Raw genomic sequence first — 24,991 nt, 5'->3', positions numbered from 1 at the left:
GCACGATAAGATGATACCCCCCTGCCGTTTCTTGCGACTGCTTGCGATCGTCTACCCACCGCCCGGCCCGATCGTCTTGTCTCCCTTTCCCCCGGATCTCCCGCGCGGTACCTCCTTCCATCCACCGATCGACCGATCGATTGATCCGATAGATCCTCCTCTTGTTCTTTGAGCGATCGTGTGTGATTCTTGTTCTTGATCTTGATCGATGAGCTTTCGATCGTTTCCTTTTTCGTCTTCCTCTTCATTGTTTATGATCTGTGACACGGCAATGCCGGTTTGTGTCTTGAATCGCAGGACCAAGAGGGATCCATGGCGAAGAGTTCCTTCAAGTTGGAGCATCCCCTCGGTTCGTGTACCCCCTTCCTTCCTCTTCCTTTCCTGCTACAATAGAAGTAAATTTGGTGTTTAGATTAGGGTTCGTGCGGCCGAGTTGGACTCGTTGTTGTTGTAGCGTTTCTTCCACCCTTTCTTGTTTCATAAGAAAGGGTTTGGGATTTCTGGGTGGTTGTTCTTTTCTTTCGTTGTCCTTTGATCCTGTTCTTGACATATTCTAGGCTGCGGTAGTCCATGGTGAACAGAGATTGGTGTTTACTTTTGTGGAGAATGAATTGCAATGCTAGATGATAATATCGGAGATACTTAGAGGATCCTGATCTGTTTATTTTTGTTTCCATGTAGCTAATCATCTTAGTTACTATATGACTTTGAAATTTGCTGTCACAAATTAAGTTTGTCCTTTTTCTTATATGTTTTATACAAATATTCATTATAAAACAAATGTATTACGAGAAATGAATTGCACAAGTTTATTATGTGGGTTTCATCGTGTTACTGGCTGCCTGCTTTAGGATGTAGGGGAAATGTAGTTGATTTGTGTTTTAATATTAATACTTAACAGCCTAATTAAATTCCACTCGTAGGTAACCCATAGTGACATATATTTTCTCTCTTTTGAGGTTGAGGTTATTGAGCAATGAATTTGTTGCTATGCTTTCTTATGTTAATGATATAAGAATTATTGCCTTTTATTCAATTAGTCCAGCATTCTTTTTCTTTCAGAAGCTTCCAATTTAGTGTTGCCATTCATGATCACAAATAACATTGTTCATCAATCATGTTGATTGGTTAATGTGTTAACATTTATTGTGCAAGATATAATCATTTATAGGGATACTTGTTCGATTGTGATATTGTTTGAAATGGAAACTCGTGATCTTGTCTGAGAGAAAATTGACCTCTTGAATGTAATGTTTAGTTTATTCATTGAATATTTTAACAAGCTTCTGATTTTGGAAAAATGTTTGAATATTATTGAGTCTGCTTTTTTTTTGGCTTCTACAGAGTTTTAGTGGTTTCAGTCAGTACCCCACCTATAATATTGACCTCTGTATTTTCCTTTTTTTGTTGGAATGTACTAGTTAGTTTCTCATGATGATCTTCTGACTCTTTGATTCAATTTTTTCAATGGCAAATATTATTTAGATTCTTACTTTTGGTAACTTGGAAGGCATGAGAAGACATTAACGTTACATGCTTCACATGATTAGGCTTGTTTGATGTCGTAACTGTTGTACAAGCATAATTTTAAAATGGTGTGGCATGCATTTGCATTTAAAAGAGTTGAGGAAATGCATTTTGATATGAGTTTAACTAACTATTTCTTTCTATTAAACCACACGTATTTTTTAACAGAAAATATGCTTTTGGTGTAATGCTTTAAATTTGATTGTGATAGCTTTCAATTTTTCTTCAATTCATTATCCGCTGAAGCATTTGTTCTGCACTACAGAAAGGAGGCAAGCAGAGGCTGCTCGTATCAGGGAGAAGTATCCTGATAGGATTCCTGTAAGTAACTGGTTGATTATACATGAAGTAGTAGGTCTCTGTTATATTTTGTCTAATTTTTCATATGATGTAGGTAATTGTGGAGAAGGCTGAAAGAAGTGACATTCCAGATATTGACAAGAAGAAGTTAGTTTTTTTTCTTAAAATGTTATTTTTATTTGTTGAGCCATGTGTTATCTATGACTAAGATATGTTTTATCAATATGAATAATGCATAATGTTGCATTAAATGATTGTTATTTGGACTATACTTTTATTATTTTTCATTAATCATTAACACGTGGATTATTATCTTCCCCTTGCATTGTGCTTGTGGAACACGAGCAGGTCTTTCTATTATTTCCTATTCATTTAATTTCTTTTGCCACATCTGCAACATATAGACATTGCATTAGTGCGTTGTAGGAGCCTACATCTAATTTGTTTCTTTTAGTTGTTCAGAATTATCTCTTTACTTTTTATCTTGTTGTCCTCTCCATGTGGTTTGAAATCTGTGTCAAGTGTATTTCATTATGAATTTATTTTTTAGTATTACATGGATAATGCACCTATATTTAACATGATGACATGAGCTTAAGGTGGACTAATTGTTATGATTAGCACCACCATTAGAAAGTGAAGAGACTAAACCACAGGTGGGTCTTTTATTCAGCTGTCTTCAAATATGATTTAGGCTATTAAAGGTCTGAAACCTCTCATCAGTTCATTCATTGTTGAGGGATTAAATCCAAAGCCCTTGTCCGCTGGCTTGTCATCTTTTTATAATATTTTCTTAAACATAAAACAGTGGTTGAATGGTTAAATTTCTCTGGTCACTTTTCATTGACAAAAATGTATTTTACCTTCTTAAATAATTATGTTTACGAGTTTTTAATAAATTTTCCTCAATTATTTAGTCTATACTTGTGAAGTCTAGAAGTAATTCATAGATAAAGTAGGATATAGTGATAGTGACAGAAACTAGGATTTAGCTTTACATCTATAAAATGGAGTAATTCTTTCATCATATATTTTAAAGCAGAAAATTTCAGTTGGGGTTTTGCTTGATGATCACTCCAGTAGTTTTAGAGGTCTTCGTAGGTGTACCTCTTGTTCCAAGTGGATGTGTTTCTCGACAACAATTATGGACAAAGACCATGTGCACTGCTTGCTTGGTAGCTTTAAATAATAACGTAATAATGCTTGAATCTTGGTCATATTTGGTCTATCACCATCAAACAATAGCATACATTGAAGTGCCTTGTCCACCTAGTGGTATGATGCTGTTCAGGTTGTGCTATGATATTGTCATTTCAACTCTGGTAAAAAAAAACAAAAAACTGGATGCAGGTACCTGGTTCCTGCTGATCTGACAGTAGGACAATTTGTTTATGTGGTCCGCAAGAGGATTAAGCTCAGCGCTGAGAAGGCCATCTTCATCTTTGTGAAGAATTCTCTGCCACCCACAGGTCAGCTACATTGTTGAATTAGTTGCTGTTCCATTATATGTAGTCTGACGATATTTGTCTTGCAGCTGCTATGATGTCTGCAATCTACGAGGAGAACAAGGATGAGGATGGTTTTCTCTACATGACTTACAGCGGGGAGAACACATTTGGATCTGTTTAAGCAAAACATCCGAACCATAATTCTGTAAATAAGACCTGATAACCTGCACATTCTCCTCGCTCTCTCATGAAGCTTCACGGTACTGTTCATGCACCATTTCCATCATCATGAGTCTGGTCCAGTGTGTTCGAACTTGTGACGCTTACAGCACTGTCTAATGCCCCTAAACATTGGAAATAATAAATCTTAGAAGTCCTATATATTAATTATATGTTTTGCATGTTTCCCACCTGTGCTTTGGGTATATATATATATTCACATGGATTGAGCAGCTTCTATTTTTTGAACCTTAGGGCCTCCTTAAATAGCTCCTGCGAGATACGCACGCAGATGGCTGGTTAGTTTTAGCAAGGAGAGCAGATGTTGCCTTTGTTCTTCAGATCGAGTATGAAACTTTTTTTCTTGGTTGCTGACTCATTTAGATGGGAATGTATGATTATTGGGCCAAACTGCATAGACGGCAACAGACCTTAGGATTAAAATTTTTCTTGAAGACAACATTGCTTTGCACGTAGATTGTATATTATTATTATTATTATTATTATTGTCATTAATCTGTCATAATTACCAATAAGATATGCGTGTGCACATTTTGATTTTACAAAAATTAGGATGGAACACAACAATCTAGCTTTATTTTTTTTTTTAAACTATGATACCTGACTCTTAACACTTTTCTGTATTTTAATCCCCGCCAAGTCACATTTGCTAGATCGGAATTGTTTTCGTTTCGGTGATAGCTTTACGTAATTGATCACAACATGTGATAAGACATTTCGACTTTTAGCAGAGTTTTACGTTACTCTGACAAAATGCAAAGCTATCGTATCCCGTAGCAATATTTTAAGCGTTTCAGACGTGTTGACTATCCCTACCAATTCCTTGTATGCTGATTTTTCTTGAACCTTAAAGGGTAAATAGTTTAGTGTCATATGCTAACGGGTTCCACCGAAAATATTTATTATAGAAAAATAAAAAAGACAATGCACAGCCAGAGAGAACTACATGGATTTCTGTTAAAAACAACAATCAAAAGAGTTACAAGATTAATATGCACAAAAAAGCAGCAGTGCATTGCTGAAAAGCATTGATCCTTGCAATAAAAGGTCAGACCAACCTCATTAGGTAGGTAGGTTTCATGCATCGGAGATCATGGTAAAGGGGAAATTGCACATACTTGGAATACATGACAGCATCAAAGAGCGGGGAACTAAAAGTCGATTACCATAGCATGGGATTGAAAAATGGGATTCTTGGCCTATAAAGGGATGTTACAACTGACTGCATCGCACAAGACACCTCACAAAGTTCATGGTATATTTGGACGATACCAAATATCTCCTCGCCATCCATGTCTACCATTACCAAGTGAACAAAGTTGCCGTCTTAAAAATACTCCCAAGGCAGGAAAGCCTATCCAGGCACTAGGAACAATAACGATCAAAAGGACGTATCACCATGAAGCTTTTAATTAAGCTTCGGCTGTGCAATTAATTGAACTAAGTTCTGTTAATCATCGACGACAATCACCCTTTCAGGTGATTTATCTTTGCTTGTTCCGGACGTTCCAATGCCGTTTTCTCGTTTGATGAAGCAATCTTGCACTCTGGCTCCTGTTGTGATGTGAGAACCGCTTCTGACGACTCCCTATTTATGTAACATTTGGTATCCGCTGCATTTACATTTGATCCTTCAGTAGCTGAAGGTTGACCTCGCTCTGCAAGAATTTGATGTACATCCTCGTGGATGATTTCTAGCTGATGGAGTCTCTTCTTTAACCTAGAGATAGCTGATGCATCATCCAAATGCGCCTGCATTGTGTCAACAGCATTTTCTTCTACTACCAAGCACATCTGTCAGAAAAAAAGGAACAATATAAGTTGGAAGAAGAAATATACATTGGCAAAATCTTAATAATTTCACATTATTTTACTTCATTATAGAGGCGCCCCAATTCGGTACGCCCATCTTTGTTGTCACAGGCAAGTTCTTCTGGACCTGCAATACACAATATAGTCCATCATTCATGTATTGCAAAGCAAAAACAACAAGTAAACATATAGAGTAGCTAAGTTGTGAGAAAAGGCCCCTCGAGACTTCCAAATATCCATTTGATCTTTTGTCAAGACTCGTGACAGGTAACCAGGTAAAAAGCAAGGTTGAATGCACCTTAAAATCATGGCGGCATGCCCTCATGCTGCTAACCATTTCATTGTGAGAAAGCACAAGTAACATGTTGTCATGTACTTAGCTGGGATTGCTAAGGCTTGCGACACCCAAGCCTCCACAAGGGTCAGCCTATACCTTAACCTCGTGCGGTCCACAAGGGACCTGCACAGAGAAGAAAAGGTTAAAAGAACGAATGTGTGGGTAATATGGCGCCATTGCACGAAAAGGGCAAGATAACCACAATCACAACTTTTATTAGGCACAAAAGGCTCTTGAAAATGAGCTGAACAGCCATAAACAAAGGGAATTTCGAAGGCAGGTGGACCAATGTTCATCTAGCACTTACGTCGAACGAAAAGCAGACACACTAAAGGCGTTGCACCACACCTCGGACATATAGCCAAGGCCTCATCCAACTCAGTGCCACCCAGGGTTCCAGGGTGTTGAGACACCTTACATTTCACACCGCAAGGCCGTCAGCCAGAAATCAGTCCATGGCACATGAGAATGGGGCTGTTTTAGCTATTTTCCCTTCCGCATGATGCCACACAACCAAAAACATTTCCGAGTTTTACAAGACAAAAATAGAAGAAAAAAAAAACTTCTGACAAAGCAAAATAGGATTGACAAAAGTAATTTCTGCCCCATACAATCTGCCTACAAAAAAACACTCGAAAAACAATAGGAAACAAGAACTGAAAAACGTTATGAACATGCGTTGAACACCTTGACTGCATTGTTCCATTCTCCCCCACTTATTTCTTCGACGCCCTCGTTGAAGCCTTATTGTACGCTGCAAATTTGATCATCCTTATCTGCAATGTGCTTCTTAGCTTCTATAGTTGAGTCATCAACTTCAATCTGCCCACTTTGCTGCAACTCGCTACTAAGCTAGTTCAGTCGGGGAAGTTGGCTGAGTTGGAAGACTTCTCGCTGAATCCTTCAGATATGTTAGCTGGTAAGAGGAACTGTCATACTTGGGTTCAAGCCCCTTTGAGGTGTCACCCTGCAAGAGCTTGATTGTTGCTGGTTGGAACTTCACCAATGCCATATCACAAATCTTGAAGTCTATGGCCTTCTCCGGAGAAGTTTACTCGCATTACCAGATCCTTCACCGTCTCCTCCGAGTAGGTCCGTGATATCTGCCATTTTTAAGGCAACTCGATGAGGGGATAGTATGCAGACATACTACCTTCGACATAGCCGATCACCTAAAGGTGGGGAGTCCATGGTTGCTAAGTTATGAGCACTTTAAAGGAACTTCCAATTGATGCAGAGCCCCACTGCATAGGTGAAAATTGGGTCACTCTGATTGGATTCACCCAAATTCCTGAGTTGTACTCCTTGCTCCGAGTTGGTAACTTGATTTTGCCCACTCTTTGTCATAGCACTTCTAGAGTACTAAAAGTGTTGCTCGAACCTGAGCTGTGTTTCGTCCTTGTAGAGAGCTTATCTAATAGCTTTGGCTATGCCTTTCGGATCATCCATGCCTCATTTACGATTGGAATTGTGCCTCCCCTCTAGAGAACAAGTTTGGCTAAGAAGACACACCACTATGGTACCATGCCCCATCCTTTGATATTCATGGCCTTTAGTCTGACGCTTTCTCGACCAAGTTCTTCTTGGTAACTAAGTCGCTCCTAGACTCGAGGACATCCTAATACCTTGCCTCTATTGATCAATTGGTTCCACACATCTTGTGACTTAAGAAGCCCCTTCTGATCTTTGACTAATCAAACTTGAGTTGTACTCCTTGCTCCGAGTTGGTAACTTGATTTTGCCCACTCTTTGTCATAGCACTTCTAGAGTACCGGAAGTGTTGCTCGAACCTGAGCTGTGTTTCGTCCTTGTAGAGCACTTATCTAATAGCTTTGGCTACGCCTTTCGGATCATTCATGCCCCATTTACGATTGGAATTGTGACTCACCTCTAGAGAACAAGTTTGGCTCAGAAGACACACCATTATGGTACCATACCCCATCCTCTGATATTCATGGCCTTTAGTCTGACGCTTTCTCGACCAAGTTCTTCTTGGTAATTAAGTCACTCCTAGACTCGAGGACATCCTAATACCTTGCCTCTATTGATCAATTGGTTCCGTACATCTTGTGACTTAAGAAGCCCCTTCTGATCTTTGACTAATCAAACTGCAACTTTTCAGTGTGGTCACCACCAGCCACTTGTTGTAGGGTCCCTACCAAAGCTGATTCTTTAGCTATTTGCTTGGCATTGACAATCGCTCGCTCGATGTCACCCCTCGAATGCACTGGAGCATTCCATTGTCCAAAAGCTTGTTTGAGAGGCCCCGAAGATTCTACAACTCAAGAAATGATGCCTAATGTGGATGGTCGATTGGAACTTCAACTTCTTCACTGAGTTCGAATAGTCATACCACCTTGCATCCTCATAGAAAGGGCTTTGGTTGTTCGCTTGTTCAACGCATTTTCTAGACCCTTTTCGTGTGCGACAAAGTCAAATTACCCACACATTCATCTTTCTGACCTTTTCTTTGTTGTGTAGGTCCTTTGTGGACTACACGAGATTAGGGTCATCCTTTGTGGATGAGTATCGTTTGGGTGTCGCATGCCTTAGGCAAATCCTAGCTAAGGATGTGACAATATACAACTATGTAAAGATGTAATGACTTCTTCAAATCACTTAGTTGAAGGAAAATACATCCCGGACACAAAATTGCATCTTATGAAATATGAATCACACATATTAACGTACATGTATATTTAGGGACTAATTTGTTTTTATAAAATACCATATTGTGATGAATATGTAGTAGTGTTAGTGGGCCTAAGTAACTTTATTAGAAAAGGTAGTGACTGTGTACATCTTGTTTTCACATTCTTTTTCCTATAACATGTTAGGTCTCTTAGAACATTGATTTTTATGTTCCAAATCACAAATGATCGGCCATGAGATCTTGCTTGCAGGTCTACTCTCCTCTAAGTATTTTTTTGTTTAGATGTAAACAAGCAAATGAAAACAAACAATTAATTAATTAAATAAAACAAAAAAAAGAACAACAATACAAGCAACAAAACTCCCAACTATATGAGGAAAGCTAAGTAAAAGCAGTTTCAGAAAACAGAGAAAATCAATAATATACTTACATATATGCTCCAACTGAGGCATTTGTCGCAACAATTCATCAACATCCAATAGCTCTGAATTATTCACTTCTGAAACCTTTGGATCAACTTGTGGATCTTGAGTTGCCTGCTCACTTGCATATTTTTTCTAATTGCAAAAGGATACAACACAAATGACTATCAGAAGTAAATATAGTAGCACCTAGAAACTATGCAGACTTACTCAGCATCAAGCAAAAAAAAATTATACATGATGTATGCATATGCTCCTTTAGGATTATAACTCAGAAGAGTTTGTCCTGGTTGTGCATATTAGTCAACTGCTAGAGTAAGATGTCAAGGAGAAAAAAGGTGCAATTGAACTTTTTCCATTTTTCTAGAGATTAATGATGTGATGGTACAATCTCCAACTGTAATATAGAGAAATTGGTGTAACATCCAAGTAAAGAACTACAGAAAGAACTCAAACTAAACAACTAACATTGAGTAAGCCAGACTTGTATGAACTCAGAAAGGCATAAATTACACAGTTCTGGTCCAGATCATTTGCAAATGAACTCGAGATCCAAACCAAAGATAGTAACTTACTTGAGAACCAGCCAAGCATATATGATATCAAATAAAACATATTAGCTTAAGATTTAAGTTGCATAATGCGGTCAAGAAACTAATACAGTACAATAACTGCTTGGATGCCCAATAAACTTCTATAGGATGCACTATGTAACCATTTCCAAAAATTGAAGTCTTCTCCAATTCATTTGGACATTCTAGCAGTATCTTATGTCAGCCATTACCATCAAAGCTACATGAATCTGACTGCAGATTTGCAAATCCTTGCTCAAAACATTGATCTAATTGGTCATCTGCACATTCTTGTGGAATGCAAAATTCTATTTTGAACCATTAAAGCATTGATATCGTGTAACTGTTACTAGTAAAAGGTTTGATTTACAGTCTATTAAAGAAGTCTAGCCGAAAAATGAAATTTAACAAGCGGCAAATAGAATAGAGAGGGACATCTGTGATTCTACAAGTGATAGAATTTGCAAGAATATACATCCATGGCATACACAGAATAATCAGAGAGGAGACATGAATTAGGGGGGAGGGTCTTAGGGAGTAGAATGACTATAGGTTTGTGCACTTTTCAATCTGATGCACCAATATCTAAGTACAAGTAAGGTGGCATTAACTTCATCATACACTAAGAAATCACAAACAAAATTTTCAATAAATTGAGAAAGAAAGGAAAACAATCTGGCAGAAAAAAGTGGAGCATCAGCAAACTACAAAAGTATATCCACAGGAACAAGAACATTGCAAATTAATATGTTAAAGCAAACACAAATTAGCTTAATCTCATAGTTGAATAAATTGAAATGATACCTTATAGCATTCCAATTCCAGGGCTTTCTCCAAAAGAAAATATCTTTTCCTTATAGACTCAACCAGCCTTCTCTGTAATTCTCTTGACTGATATGAGTTGTATCCTGCTTTTGCAGCTTCTGTGCTTCCCTATAGAAGAGTAGTGAACAAAATATAAAAATTTCCAGTACAACTTTTTTCTTCAACTTTTAAATGTATAAATTTACGAACATTGGCATTGTGAGCAGTATTTGCAGGTTGTGCTGAATTGGCACTCTCATTTGTTTGCACACTTCCTGAAAATGATCTGGTAGGAAGGTTTAACTCCCTACGAACAATATCAATAATCCCTGCTTCTTCATCTTCTATAATATACTGCCATCTTGCATACCCATGCCTAGCACACAGAATGTAGTTCTATGTCATAAGATATAGAATAGTATAAGAGAAGCACAATTTACCTGATTTACAGAAGAGATGGTCTAAACAGGGGCAGACAGCCTATTAGTGCAATCAGGCAGGCATAAACCATGAAGATCAATGAAATCAATTGAAACCAGCTAATTTTAGGTATTGGATTAGTGAAATTGGTTGTACATGAATGAACACCAAAAAACATTTTCAAAGGATAAAAAGGTACCAGGTTGAAGCTATCAATGTAAATACAGGTAGCCTAGAGACACAAAAAACCAAGATCGATAAACTAATCATGGTATCCTTATATTTTTGGCATCTAGGATTGAGCCAAATATGCTCGTGTCAGGCCATGGCGAGGCCGTGAGCATACTTTAATTAGTTTCAGTAATGTCTATGGCCAAAGTTTTGAGTTATACAAAAATGCAAGTTAGGTGAAAACAACAGGTAGATAAACAAAATACATGCCATAGCTGAGTCGAAGTAATTTGCTTAGAGAAGCCGATTGTGGTTGTATCTGGAAGTTCCAAGTACATGTCTATGCACAAATATATTGGCTTGAGAAAACAAAAACATAGTCAACAAAATATTCGACACTGGACATATTATGAGGGATGTATAAAGAAATAAAGGAACAATAAACACCATCAGTCAAGTTACCATATTTTTAATGTTTTTCATATGTGTTCCCATGCATGGTACAAAAGAAGGCCTGTGCTACATAGCTGATGGCCAGAGTAAAATTGTTAGGTCTTATATGAACATGGATTTCTACCGTTTATATTATGACTAGTGACACGTGAACCACAATGGTGACATGCAATATAAAGTTAAACCCAACAAGTGTAAAGCTCGGCTGAAATACAAAAACTAGGGCAATATGAAGAATAACCAGGTGGATTAGTCTAAAAAGATAATGGCTAATAAAGGTGATAGGTATAAAGTCACAAATATTCATAGCAGTAATCAATTATCTGAACAAATGAAAGCTTCCACGATGCTTGCTGCTTGTTTCACTGGATAATGTTGGTTAACGTATCTAGATTAGGAGAACTGGACAGGTTACCACACCAAAGAAAAGAGAACACGGAGAACAATCAATTACAAGGATAAATTATATTTATTTAATATAGCAAGAGAAAAATATTTAAAAGGATATTAAAAACATTCAAACAAAACCAAAACCGAACCAACCCGACGGTTTGCTGGTTCCAAACCAAACTGAAACTGGCCCTGGGTAATTCGATTCCGGTTCCTAGATTTGGGAAACCAGAACCGTGAGCTCCGATTGGTTCAAACCATCGGTTCTATGATTTCAAATTATTTTTAATTATTCAGAAATAAATTTATGATTTTTTTTTCATATTTTAAATTATTTCTAATTAAAAATAATAAAAAATGACGGTTTGAACCCGGTTCTAGAACCAACCTGCTGGTTTGGTTCCAGTTCCTGGTTTTGGAAAACAGGAAGGTTCAGAACCATCAATTCTGGAACCGAAACTGCCGATTACGTAATCGTGGTTTTGGCTACACAGATGCCACAAATGTTTATTTCCAATTCAGTTGCTTTAATCCGTGTTTTCAATTGTTTTCCCTATAAGTTGTGAGAAAACATTTTAGAATACTTCAACAAGTTACTTAGCTGTATTATGTAACATACACAAGCATTTGCAGTTTCACTCTTTAGGTACCCAAATTATACACACATTTTCAACTTTTGCTTTCGCTAACCCTTTTTCACCACACATGCCACATTTTCTAAAGTTAGTATTACCTACAAATAAAGAAGACTAATTTAACACTAAAAATCTTGATTTTGAAGCATCATACTCTGTGTAATGGAAACAAAGATCTTTATTTATTAATCAAAGTCTCCAGAAACAATTAAAATACAGCAAAAAGGATTACTAGATATATAAACACAAGTAGATCAAAGTTCAATGGTTGTTCCATACTTCAACTTAGCTTTTAGCAATAACAAATCATGTTCTTCCTTCCAGAATCTCCCAGCCAGGCCAGGAAAATGTAGCAATACATCTTCTGGAAAAAGGTTAGCTCCAGGATTCTCCCGCATAAATTTCATCTGTGGAAATCAAAACAAAAATCGTACAATTCCACATCATTACTAAATGACTATATACTACTAGATTTACTATAAATGAAATTAATGACCTCATAACAGAAGTGTCAAATACAAACACTAATTCACCATATTAAAGTGAAAAGTGACAGTATTGATGTAAACGTTTGTAAACCATAAGAATGCATTAGATATTCAATAAGAATGTCAGAGGAAAAATATAAATGGCACCACTTGGCAGACTCATTGGCACTTGTATTCAAAACAACCAGACAAAATACATACAAAGATGAATATATATATATATATATATATATATATTCTTTTCTTAATAGGTTGAATTAGACCACCCAAAATGGGGATGGTCTGCATCTCGGTTCAGGCTCGGACAGGTAAATACCCGAGCAAAACAACATACATTGCTGATAAACCCATGCATAGTCTAGGCATCATGCTAGTAGCCCTGATTAAACTCAAGGGAGAAGTTACATTATCACTTTATAAGTTAATATAACCCAGGAATAGTCCATGCATCTAGCCAGTAGCACAGGTTACTTGAGAAAACTTTTTACATTATCATCTACTTAGCTGATGCATATATGTCATGAGACATTGATGTAGGATGATCTCACAATGAGAGGAAGTTTTTTTGGTGAATACACAACAAGAAAGAGAGAAGCTAATAATAGAAAGATAATAGGAAAAAGATGATACCACCACACTTGCTCTAGCTCAAGGAAAATTCCTAGAGATGAACACTTCGCACCTCTGCACACATGAACGATGGATTGATACTATTGAAAAAAATATAAATATATATATGAATTCACACCACTCACACATAATACAGAAAAACATATTTTCATTCTTTCATTGTTTTTATTTATCTCAATTACAATCCAATTTTCCCTTTTGTAGACCCCCAAAGTACAAGAAAAAAGGATAATACATTTATATGTAGTCAGATCAATCACTTGTTTTTTCTATGAAAAATATAACATTTCAAATATGATTTGGAAAAAGTCTTCGTTTTTTAAGACATGATTGATAAGCCTTCCATCTTTAATATAATCTTCAATCAAGAAGAAGTTTTCTTGTAGGGTGAAATCTTCAATCTATTTCCTTTAAAATATTCAATCAAACATATAATAGTCTCCTTCCTTTTATTTGACTTCCTTTTCTTTCTTCTTGTACAATATTATAAACTAAAATAGGATTGTGGCTAATGTAGTCATGTCATAACTTATGAAATTTGCAAAAGACATTAAACTAGCATGTCAGAACTGTCAGTTTCCTACTACTTTCTAAAATTAGCATTCAAATGTGCCTTTAACTTTATGGACGTTGGCAACGGCAAGGAAAAGGCAGAGAGAGAGAGAAGTAGAAAGAGAAGAACCAAAAAAAAGGAAAAATAAGTGTGTGATGGCCATCCTAAACAATAATACTGGATGGTAGACTATACCATTCGGTGTCATATAGTACTGATCTGCTTACCACCAAGTAAGCTTGGTACAATGAACTTACCAGGTAGCATAGCCTATAATGGATTGACCAGCTGAAATAATTTGGTCTGTGTCCTGATTGGCTGCTGGGCTGAAGTACACTGAGACAACAGTCGTTACAGGCAGTATTTTAAGTCTTACGTTAAATATTCTTCATTGTGATACTAATACAAAGGATATTTACAACACCAATTAGGTTCAAGGAATTAGCGTAAATTGATATCTACATATTTTTCACAAGATACTTGACAAAAGTTTCACCTTCCAATCAATCCCTTCTATACCACTTAAAAATGTATTTCTACTACCCCAAGATACTCAAGAAAAATAAGAGCATTTATCTAAAGCAAAATCTTGTTATGAATGAAATGGGTTCTTTAAGATGACAAAACATGATGTTTAAATGGCAGATTAACAGAATCAAGTAGATTTACCAAATAAGACAGTAATAGATAGTCTTGTAATTAGTTCAAACTTCAAAATCAACATTATAGCATGAACACTAAAGAAGGAAATTCTTAGTAGGTGGCCTCATAAGAGAACAATACATACCTTCTCCTCTATCAACTGAATATGTGCAATTCTAACCAGTATATCATCAACACGTGCTCCTTCTTTTGGCACACCATCTGTCATAAAAAAGAGAAAAAAGTGAAATTATCATGATGAAACATATCTAGGAGAACCAATAGATGATGTTTAAACAATATGCACCTGAAAAGTTCGGCAAGTCTGTTATATCCTCTTGAAGATGTCTCATGAAGAGTTCAGCGTAGCTATTAGAAGTACAGATGAACCAGTAACATCATGAATATAGAAACTTTTAAAAGCAGATACATACAATTAAAATTCAGAAAGTCCATGCATCAGGACTAAAGATCAACAATAGGTAATGAAGAAAAACTAGTATCTTCCTAACAGAATTCATTGATGCAGGACATGAGATGATCTAAAAAATCACCATTTAATGTGATAGGTAAGAGATATACTTAGTTTTCCTCGACTTCTAAACAACTCTTAGCTGATATCCAATCAGCTTATTGTTTTCATCACATCTATGTTCCTACTCATTCCGCTAACTTATGTTTTTTTTAACTTTTTTTTAGCTACCTTGACCTACAATGGCTGCCTGGCACCTAGAAATGCATTTTGTTGATCCTTTCACCTAGGATTAATCTCTCTCTTAAAGTTACTATATCAGATAAGAACTTTAGCATCTTGCTTCAAACTAGAGATCCATGCAGTGGCACTTCCAGTGAGTCAACAGAGCTTCATGGACAAAAAAGATTTTAAAGTCACTAGACTTTCCCAAGTAAACACTGGCAATTCCACCAAGAGGGTAAATACCTTCGATTTCATTTAACAAAAAGATATACTTATTGAAAAAGATTACTCTTATTGACATCTTTGCCCCTAAATATGTAAAATTTGTTGCTTGTATATGCATATTCTTTCTCCAAAAAAAATAAATTGGAAATTGGCATTGATAAGAGGCATGCTCAACACCTGGTAGGCTCTATACATGAGATTTTCATTTCCACAAAAGAGAAGAACTATACCTCGGCAAAAAAGAAAACATTATATATATATATATATCTTGGTACCTATTTGTCATGTATATATAAGAATATTTGCTATACTTGTAATGATCAAAACCAAATTGATGTAGAAAAGTTCTAAAATTACACCAATCATATATGAATAGTGTTACACATAAAAAAAAAGACCACAAAGCTCGTACTGCCAGAGTCTGCACTCTGCAGTAGGGTAATTATTAAGCAAAAAGGCCAAGCACTGACTACGGACCCAGGGATGCTGATCTAAATTGCTTATTGAATTCTCAAGAAATGATTATTGACTTTAAAATCCTATGTAAACCACTTCACACATAAAGGAACAAAGACTGGTTTAACTTCAACCAAAACATGTGCAAATGGATTTTCATCATTAATTGGAGCTAATTTCTGGAACCTGGCTTATGGTATGTGCAAAATGATAAGTAATTTTAAATCCAACAAAAAAAAAAGCTTCACAAAAGCTGCATATCGTTTTGAAGTAACTACATAAATTGACACTATCATGAAACGTAATTTCAAGTTAAGATAGCAAGCCAAAGATATGTAGCATACTCTTGAACTTCCTGCCAACTTTTCCCTTTTAGTCGAGGAAGATATTCCTTCCATGAATAATCATGAAAGCCAAACCTGTGAAGTTGCAGAAGAGAAAAATATTTAAATATGAAAGAAGGTTAGTTTTCAAAGGAATAACAAGTCCTGGATTTAGGAACACTAAAGTTGATAAAGAAGAACTAACTATTTAGCGAGCTATAGAAGAAGTCAATGACTCATAGTATCAAATGTAAAATAGTGAAGAAAGTCAAGAAAATAATGACTCATTGATCACCAAAGATACTGTATATATGCCCAAGAAATTGCATAACTTGGCTTAGTTATAACCACGATAAACAAAACCAGGACATAAAGTTGAACCATAGCTAAGTTTCATGGTGGAATTGCTTACAACTGACCAGAAGCAAAGAGACGCAGAAAGATGATAGTGCACAAAATGCAATTAATAAATTTCATGATAGAGTATTAAAACTATTAAAGACATCATTACCTCATGACTAATTGCTGGAATAAAGACCTCTGGTTTTGATTGAATCCAAGAACCCTAAAAGACTTCCCCTCCCCCTCCATTAGAGGAATTGGCTCTAAATAACCTGCAGCAATTTTGTTACAGAAATTAGACTGGGTTCCACTATAAGAACCTAGTGGTCCCCATATAATGATAAGGAGGTACTCCAGATAAAATACCACGTGTTTTCCTCTTTGAGAACTGACCCCTTCTGCCAGACACACTTCCAGGTATGCTAGCTTCAGTGTCTGTCAAGTCATCTTCATAACTGTAATCCTCATCTTCAGAGGTTACATCCCGCAAACCAGCAATATCTTCCTCAGCAGATGCCATCTAAATGGAATCCATGAATATTGCAAGATAAAAATAGACAGACAAATCTTAGCAACAAAAGATGATCTATTAATGAAGGTAAAAATTTTAAAACTAATATGGTAATGATGACATATACTTTAAACCCTATAGAAGTACAAAAAAGGTTCCTCATTAGTTTCTGAATTTCCCATCTACCATAAACGAAATTACAGCAATTATTGCAAATTTAAAATGCTCAAGAAGTGGTACGAAAATTGTTGATAAGATCACAAAAAGGCAGGTATGATGAATGGATCGAACTGCACTAAGAAGAACAATGTCAAAATCCAAAATCAGATATTATTTTTCATGGCACAGATTTCATTATCATTATTTTAGCCCATGTCGAGCAGAAAGACTTGTTTTGGACCATTTCTGAGATGTTAAACAAGTTGCAGGGCTGTATCATGCATGATGTTGATGATGATATAATGAATCTGATTTTCTATTGGTTTGCTATTTAAATATTAACTAATTTAATTATATTTTGTTGATTGAACATTTTATAGATAACTAGGCTTATGTAATATGGTGTTAAATTCTCATATAATGATAAAAGGTCATAGTTGAATTTAAGTTATTGTTTTAGGATTTTTCTTTTCATTAAATATATTTACAATTTGTTAAGTTAAGTGTCTTGTTTTACAGGGCAAGAGCCAAGATGAGCTCCTAAAGTCTTAGGCAATAATAGCACCTAGAAGTTTTGACAACAGTGATCTCCTACACTAAATGGAATTCAACAGCCAACAGCCAACTTTCCTTAATAAATAACTCATTGCAGATGAAAGCCTCAGCATACACTTATGTTGAGACTCTAGAAGTCTTTGATTTATTTATCTACAAGACACTGCCAATTCCAATAATCATGACAGCTACAAAATCAATGATCTTATGGCAATGACAAGACACAAAACTTTCTCTTAATCATGTACCTTCTGAATTATGTTGTGTGAAAAGCAAAATGGTATACGACCATGACAACTACAAGTGGGTAAAGACCAAAATAATCATTACAAAGCAAGTAGAATAATATAGGAAACATAGAAAAAGCATGAGAGCCAGAAGTTGGGTGCAATTCTACAGAATGATAATTGTAGAAGAAATAAACATATGAATAAGATAAAAAAGGAAATAACCATAAAGAAAACAAATGTGGAATTTTAGACAAGGAAAAGAGCAGACAAAACATGGTGTTAGATGTATTTCCAGGAAAAGATGACTAGAAAATGTAAAATATATAATTATTACAGATCACAACTTGAACATGTGACTAAGCTTGATAAGGATTGTCATACCTGTTTGCGACTACGTTTTCCCTTGCCCATGGAGGTAAACTCTTCAATTTGCTGAACTTCATATCTGTCTTTCAGTAATTCATCCCAGTAGTTTGCCCTATCGGTGTTAGAATTAGAAGCTTTTTCATTGGGTAATTGTTTCTTCGATTCTTCTTCTTCAGCAGCTGCAGCTTCAACTTCATCTATGTACTCAAAATTTGCAACCTAAAATGTAAAAACAAGGAACATATAAGGCATAAACTAGGAGCAAATAAGATCGGAAATGATATAATCACAGCAATATAAGTTGTCCTGCACAAGAGTGCATCACTCATACTGCTGACTAATCGTTGTGACAAAAATGACCCAAGCCATATCCTGCTGACTGATATGCACAACAGTGTTGCGATGAAAATTAAAGCCTTGCCCATGATGCCTTGATTGCAACAGACCAACTAAGAGGATAGACCAACACTCACCCTCTTATTACATTATATTACTTTCAGAAGTTAGAACAGCTATGCAATTGCTTTATTGGTAATATAATTTCACCCTCCAACTTGTTAACAGTATTAAACATGCAAGGAACAGACAACTCAAAAACTGTCACGTGCAAGAATCTAAAGAAGACGACAATACTGCCAATATGAAGTTCATGATGTCACACAAGAGAAGTACCTTAAATGCTTTCAGGAAGTCATCCTCCTCTTCGTCAACTGAAGATTCTTCACCACTAATATGATCACGATTGAGCAATCTACCAAAAATATATATATATATTTATATATTATGTCACAATTAACTTTCTACCATTTTTCTTAATAAGCTCATACTTTATTAAAATCTTGCCTGTCAATTGCAGAGTCATCATAATGTATTTGACGAGATTTAGCTTCATCACTTTCATCAACAAATAACTCCTTTGAACCATATCTTATTATGTCATCCAACTCTTCCTACATTCAAATAGAAGATATCATTCTCAATCACAAATCAATAACAAAAGTTTGTTGACTTGTGGCTGAAAAATGCTTCTAGCCTTCAATACTCGAGCTCCAAAAATAAATAAATCTTGTACATTGTGTAGAACTTAAATCCAAGCATAAATGGCAAAATAAATATTTCTTGACAAAGAATTGATGCTTCAATGAGAATACATATCTCAAAAACTAGAGAAGGGAATGACAAAAGGTCGTTGAGCAAGCCTTGTGATAGATTCTCACGGAGACTTGAGAAACAAATAGAACAGATGAAATGCTAAACAAACAATTATTAGCTCGATGATATCAGCATAACTTGCATATATAGGTGTGTCCTGACTTTTGAAGACTGTGATACATGTACCGGTTAGTTGGCATACTGACTTACCAACAGTTCCAACATATCAAACAATTTTCTAGTCTGTTTTTAATAGTGTACGGTGGCACACCATGCAATAAAAAACCAATAAGCCCAGTATTGGTACTGATACCAGCATTTAAAACGTTGAAAGCAAGTATTATAGACATGCTTGACATCAAAGTTAAAATCAGAATTTTAAATAGAAAATAAAAACATCATATTATATCTGGTTAATAAACTTAAGCAGCTTAAGAGATAAACCTTCAAAATTAGAGTCAAACTAAAGAAGTGAAGGAACTTCATTAACAAAAATGTGAATGATATAATAAATTTATATCATTCTGAAGCATACAGTTTTGTTTAACTTTAACCTAACGACTATGTCTTTAGATTCACCTCAAATATAATAAATTTATAACCATCATTACACCTGTAATGCTAGGACTGCTGACACCTAATCAGATTGACAAGGTGAAAGCATTTCTATGCAATTAACCCGCATAACAGTTTTACAAGGACACTATGAACTATTATATCATGTGCATTTGTCAAACCCTGAGCTGCTGTCGTTTGTGTGAAGTTTTGTTCTTATTGTTGAGACTTGTGGGACATCAGAACTATTTTCTTCAAAAGTTGACTCATAAAAAGCTTAAGATTTCATCCATATTCAAGTGAAACTCATTATGAAGCTTGGCATATATAGAAAAGGAAAACAAACCTTCTTGTAGTGGCAAACACTAAAAAATTTATACTATTTTTGTCTCAAAGTTACTTTCATTTTATTTACCAATAATTGAGGACAGTACTGATCCTACTGATTGTTACTTGTTGAAAATCAACTTAAATTAATTTAAAGAACTGACTGGTTGAAATTGTCAAGAGTAATGTATGAAAGATTTGAGAAGTTATGTTCTATTTCTGTATTGGTATTGCATGAGATCACAAAACGGTTCACTTATATGCTAAAAGCTGAATGCTCCCACAAGAGCCCTATAACCACCAAGTAGCATGTTGTTCACAATATTGTGCTTATCAAACATTGTTTGCATACACATTAAATTATATGAAAATAAATAAAATAAGCTAAGAAAGACAACCTTATTCAGTAACGTGTCTAAAAGATTTTTTTTCCAATCATCACAATACTTGCAAGACAAATCTTTAAAAGTTGAAATGAAAAGATCTTAAGAGAAAATGAGGACTAGGTTTCATAAGTTCAATTTCAGTGTTGGCTTGAACTCATCAAAATTAACCTAAACAAGTCAGCTGCGATCGGAACTTGCCAACTGGGGGTAAGATCACCAAGGCAGGCATAGTCAACAAGAATTTTTACTGAAAACAGATAATTCTGCCAAAACCATTCAGAATCATATGAAATGAACATTAGTGATAATGACTTTATAAATCTATATGGGTTCAAGACAATAGCTGGCGTTTCGTAGCACAAGGTTCTGCCAATACTCTTCTAAATTGACAGTATAACGGCATACAGATTGGCACACCCTTGTGTCAGGAAAGACAATTTGAACATTGGCTTTTCCAAGTGCCAGCATCTCTGTCACATTGATATGTTGTGCCAATATCTTCCTAGCATCCTATTTTGACACATGCCATTCATATCACTAGACGCATCTCTGAAAAACACAAGGATCAAAGTGCAATGTACCATTAGAGAATGACCTGATACATCAATAACTTCAGTGATGAACAACAAGGTCCATCTACCACACCCATATGTATAGTTCTTAAGATCTTTATTATTTTTTTAAAGTTAAAGAAGTGTTAAAACATAATACAAAACAGCTAGCTACATCTACAGGAGTATTGTAAAGCATTCTTTTATATGAAAGTGCAATATACTTTAGTTCCAACTGGCATGGTACAATAGTATTCATATACTGTACCAGAGACCACTTGCCACGAGAAGAATATGCAAACTTTAATCCTTAGGTAAACACGGTTTTCAATCTTAACATCGTCACTAATAAGGACAATCATTTTAAAAAGAATACAAGGATATTACTTTTAAGCAATGATTGTAATTTCGTACCGTACCAACGTTTCGATCTCAGCTCGGTATGGTACGAGCGTACCGAGTGGTATGCTTCGACGTACGAGCGTACCGAGCGATATGTATATATAGACATACATATATACATATACATATACATATATATATATATATATATATATATAATAAAAGGTTAAAAAAATAATAAAAGAGGCGACGTCTCCTCGTTTCTTCTCCCCACACGGGGAGAAGAAACCGAAGAGAAAAATCGGTATATATATATATTAATCATAATAATAATAAAAGTTTAAAAATAATTAAAAAAAGGGCAACGTCGTCGAGGCGACGTCGCCTCATTTCTTCTCCCCACGCAGGGAGAAGAAACCGAGGAGAAGAGGTTTCTTCTCCCTCGGTTTCTTCTCCGGTTTCTTCTCCCCACACGAGGAGAAGAAACCGAGCGTTCTCCCCACGAAGCTCCCCGCGCGGATGAGGAGAAGTCGCCAACGACGTCGAGGCCTCGTCGCCTCAGACGAGTAGGAGGTGGCATCTCATCTGCGGCGTCTGGCGAGGGAGGACGGCGACGGATCGGGATCGTCGAGGGAGAGCGACGTCGAATCTTCAGGTTCTCTCTTCTTCCTTCTCCTTCGGCTAATACCGCCCGGTAGCGGGCAGCGATGGTCGAAATCGACCGTTACCAACCAATTTCGAATGGTAACGGGTCGAAAACAACCCCAATCGACGATATCGCCCGATAGCGGGCGGTCCACGTATCGATCTACTAACGGACCGATATGGGCGATATCATTCGAAATTAAAATCCTTGCTTTTAAGTACATAACTGTACATGCTTCCAAAGGTAGTGTTGGCCACATGTATAAAGCTCTAATAGAATGATAAACTTTATTGCATGAAAATGTAAGGTAAAATAATCATTAATTTTGTCAAAAATAATGACACTCCAAAGGGGCTTTTATTATTCATGTATATATCTGAGCATATGTCTTCAAGATATCACCATCATGAGTGCACTAAAAGCAAAAATTGTATATGCTTTAACATTAAAAAGGAATGAACATCCATTTTAAAAATTATAAAGGTGTTCATAATAGTGATAACAACCCCAAAAGAACGAGATCTTAGGGCTTGTCAATTTTGTTGTACTCATGGTAGTAGTAAAGAAATGTACTACTAATCATATGTACATGGCATAATTTCATACAAAAATATTTGTATAAATATCAGTTGCAGTAGCAGTCAAAAAAGGTTCATAGGAAGAGAAGCATGCCTGATTAACATTTTGTGCCTTGAGTCGGCCAACAACAAGATGCTCTAGTATCATCTTCTTTTTTGTCATCTGCATCATCCGTTCTTCAATTGTTCCCCGAGTAATTAGCCTATATATCATAACCTACAACTCGAGAAACAGAAATGGGCATAACATTTACATGATAGATGCAGAGAGAGAGAGAGAGAGAGAGAGAGAGAGAGAGAGAGAAATTTTCAGATCGTATCAAGAACACCAATCTATACAGGCCACATATGCGACCCAGAACCAGGATATTTAAGATTAAACCTAACCTTATTAGTCTGGCCTAATCTATGAGCCCTTGCCATTGCTTGTAGATCTGCATGCGGATTCCAATCACTGTAAATTGCAAAGCGTGGACACCGTAAATAAGTATCAAGTAGACATACCAAATGGAAAGACCTGAAACAGAAAACTGAGCATGGACAGGAAGTGCACAATATTACAATTACCTATCATATATGAAAACAGTATCAGCAGTTGCAAGGTTTATGCCCAATCCACCAGCTCTAGTGGAAAGAAGGAAACAAAATTTGGTGGAGTTCTTAGCGTTGAAACGATCTATACGGATCTGTCTTTCAGCTCCGCTGACTTTGCCATCAATACGTTCATATGTCCATTTCTGAAAAAATAACAGTGCAATACCATATCAAGCACACAGTCTGCCATTTATCAATAAGAAGGAACATGCAATACGCCCTGTATAAGTATTTGCTCAAATACAAAAACATTAAAGACATTAGCATCATTTACCTTGTAGCTCAAGTAATCTTCCAACAAGTCTAGCATGTGTTGAAACTGTGAATATATAAGAACCCTGTGGCCTTGTTCCTTAAGCTTCACCATCATTTTATCCAACAACTGCATTTTCCCAGAAGCATCTAAAAGTTGTCTGGAAATGCAAAGAAAGTGCACATTGTTTTATTTTCATGATCTTCATAAGAAATATTGTCATTAATGCTTCAATATTTAAAAAAATGTTGTCCCAACCCAATAGGTCAAAAGAATTTGAGGCAAAGGCAGACCTAACCAAACTCATTTCATTAAGAAAATGAAAGAGTTCCAGACCAATGAGGACTTGAATCTTTAACCTAATGGTAAGTGGGTCTGATATATTACCAAACCGATGCTTTATGTGTAAACATTTGACAGATGAGGAGTTGAACACTCAATTTAAGGGTAAACAGGTCCGACACACCACCATCAGATTAATACTTTGGGTATAAAAACTTGTTAAATAAGATTTCGCAACCTAAAGCAAATGAGTTAGGTACAACACCATACTACTATTCTATGTATAACATATTTGTTGGATGAGGATTTGAACATCAACAAAGGATAAATGGGTCTAATACACCACCACCGAACTAATGCTTTAGGTATAAAATCTGTCAGGTGAAAATTTATACACCAGAACCACCTAATTTGTTGTGTACACTCCGATGTAATGATATGGCAGATATTAAAGAACAAGGTCTTCGAGTTGAAAGCAATTGATGGGAGGATCAAAAAGTAGTATCGAGAAGGAAAACTTATTAGAAAAGCATGCAAGAGTTCAAACTTGGAAGGTAAAGACTAAAGAGGATCTTTCAGAGACAGATGATAAATTAGACATGTAAGATTCAACGAAATGCATAAACAATAGTACATGCACTCCAAAATAGCATCTAGGATATAAGATAATTCATTTTCGAAATGCTTCTCTCCAACAAAATAGCATCTAGAACATAAAATAACAGCTCATTTTTGAAATGGATTAAATTTTGTAAAGCTTGCATTAGTACAACAGCAAGGTTGTCCTTCTGTAACCTAGGAAACTAGGGTTTGAATCTCAGAAATAGTCTCTCCATAATTATAGAGGTACTCCAAAATATAATTGACCCTCACCAGATCCTGCATCAGCAAGAGCTTCATGCACTGGGCTCACCACTTTATTAAATTTTGTAAAGCTATAAATATAAACCAAATAAACCACATA

General features: G+C 35.9%; 2 protein-coding genes across 4 annotated transcripts in view; one reads left to right on the top strand and one right to left on the bottom strand.

Moving 5' to 3' along the window:
* On the top strand, positions 1–3,667 carry LOC135661974 (autophagy-related protein 8C-like). 3 transcript variants are annotated; one of them, XM_065176588.1, is made up of 6 exons: positions 1–107; positions 298–349; positions 1,793–1,848; positions 1,922–1,974; positions 3,178–3,296; positions 3,362–3,667. In XM_065176588.1, exons 2-6 carry the CDS (start codon positions 313–315, stop codon positions 3,454–3,456), a joined length of 360 nt encoding a protein of 119 aa, XP_065032660.1. In that variant the 5' UTR covers positions 1–107; positions 298–312; the 3' UTR covers positions 3,457–3,667. The 3 variants fall into 3 exon arrangements, with proteins under 3 accessions (XP_065032660.1, XP_065032658.1, XP_065032666.1); XM_065176586.1 differs by having other exon boundaries at positions 22–178; XM_065176594.1 differs by having other exon boundaries at positions 35–182.
* Positions 3,668–4,663: 996 nt separating this feature from the next.
* The window catches only part of LOC103983099 (CHD3-type chromatin-remodeling factor PICKLE), a 30,053-nt gene continuing 9,725 nt past the window's right edge, over positions 4,664–24,991 (bottom strand). The window contains exons 14-31 of the mRNA XM_009400266.3: positions 23,767–23,905; positions 23,466–23,635; positions 23,286–23,352; positions 22,993–23,115; positions 19,205–19,311; positions 19,034–19,112; positions 18,377–18,580; positions 16,907–17,060; positions 16,710–16,812; positions 16,220–16,294; positions 14,805–14,866; positions 14,643–14,719; positions 12,464–12,591; positions 10,326–10,491; positions 10,116–10,244; positions 8,748–8,874; positions 5,390–5,454; positions 4,664–5,309 (exon numbers count right to left, since the gene is read on the bottom strand). Coding sequence (XP_009398541.2) covers positions 4,983–5,309; positions 5,390–5,454; positions 8,748–8,874; positions 10,116–10,244; positions 10,326–10,491; positions 12,464–12,591; positions 14,643–14,719; positions 14,805–14,866; positions 16,220–16,294; positions 16,710–16,812; positions 16,907–17,060; positions 18,377–18,580; positions 19,034–19,112; positions 19,205–19,311; positions 22,993–23,115; positions 23,286–23,352; positions 23,466–23,635; positions 23,767–23,905 — 2,302 coding nt within the window. The 3' untranslated portion in view covers positions 4,664–4,982. The remainder of the gene's footprint in view (positions 5,310–5,389; positions 5,455–8,747; positions 8,875–10,115; positions 10,245–10,325; positions 10,492–12,463; positions 12,592–14,642; positions 14,720–14,804; positions 14,867–16,219; positions 16,295–16,709; positions 16,813–16,906; positions 17,061–18,376; positions 18,581–19,033; positions 19,113–19,204; positions 19,312–22,992; positions 23,116–23,285; positions 23,353–23,465; positions 23,636–23,766; positions 23,906–24,991) is intronic.

The sequence above is a fragment of the Musa acuminata genome, chromosome BXJ1-4, assembly GCF_036884655.1.
Source record: "Musa acuminata AAA Group cultivar baxijiao chromosome BXJ1-4, Cavendish_Baxijiao_AAA, whole genome shotgun sequence".
NCBI classification, from domain to species: domain Eukaryota; kingdom Viridiplantae; phylum Streptophyta; class Magnoliopsida; order Zingiberales; family Musaceae; genus Musa; species Musa acuminata.
This window is presented reverse-complemented; position numbering and strand designations above follow the sequence as displayed.

Excerpts from the sequence above, each read along its gene's own strand:
- LOC135661974 (XM_065176588.1), top strand. The coding sequence starts at position 313 with ATGGCGAAGAGTTCCTTCAAGTTGGAGCATCCCCTCG. Across the intron at positions 1,849-1,921 it reads AGTATCCTGATAGGATTCCT|GTAATTGTGGAGAAGGCTGA; the intron begins GTAAGTAACTGG and ends CATATGATGTAG. Across the intron at positions 1,975-3,177 it reads CCAGATATTGACAAGAAGAA|GTACCTGGTTCCTGCTGATC; the intron begins GTTAGTTTTTTT and ends AACTGGATGCAG.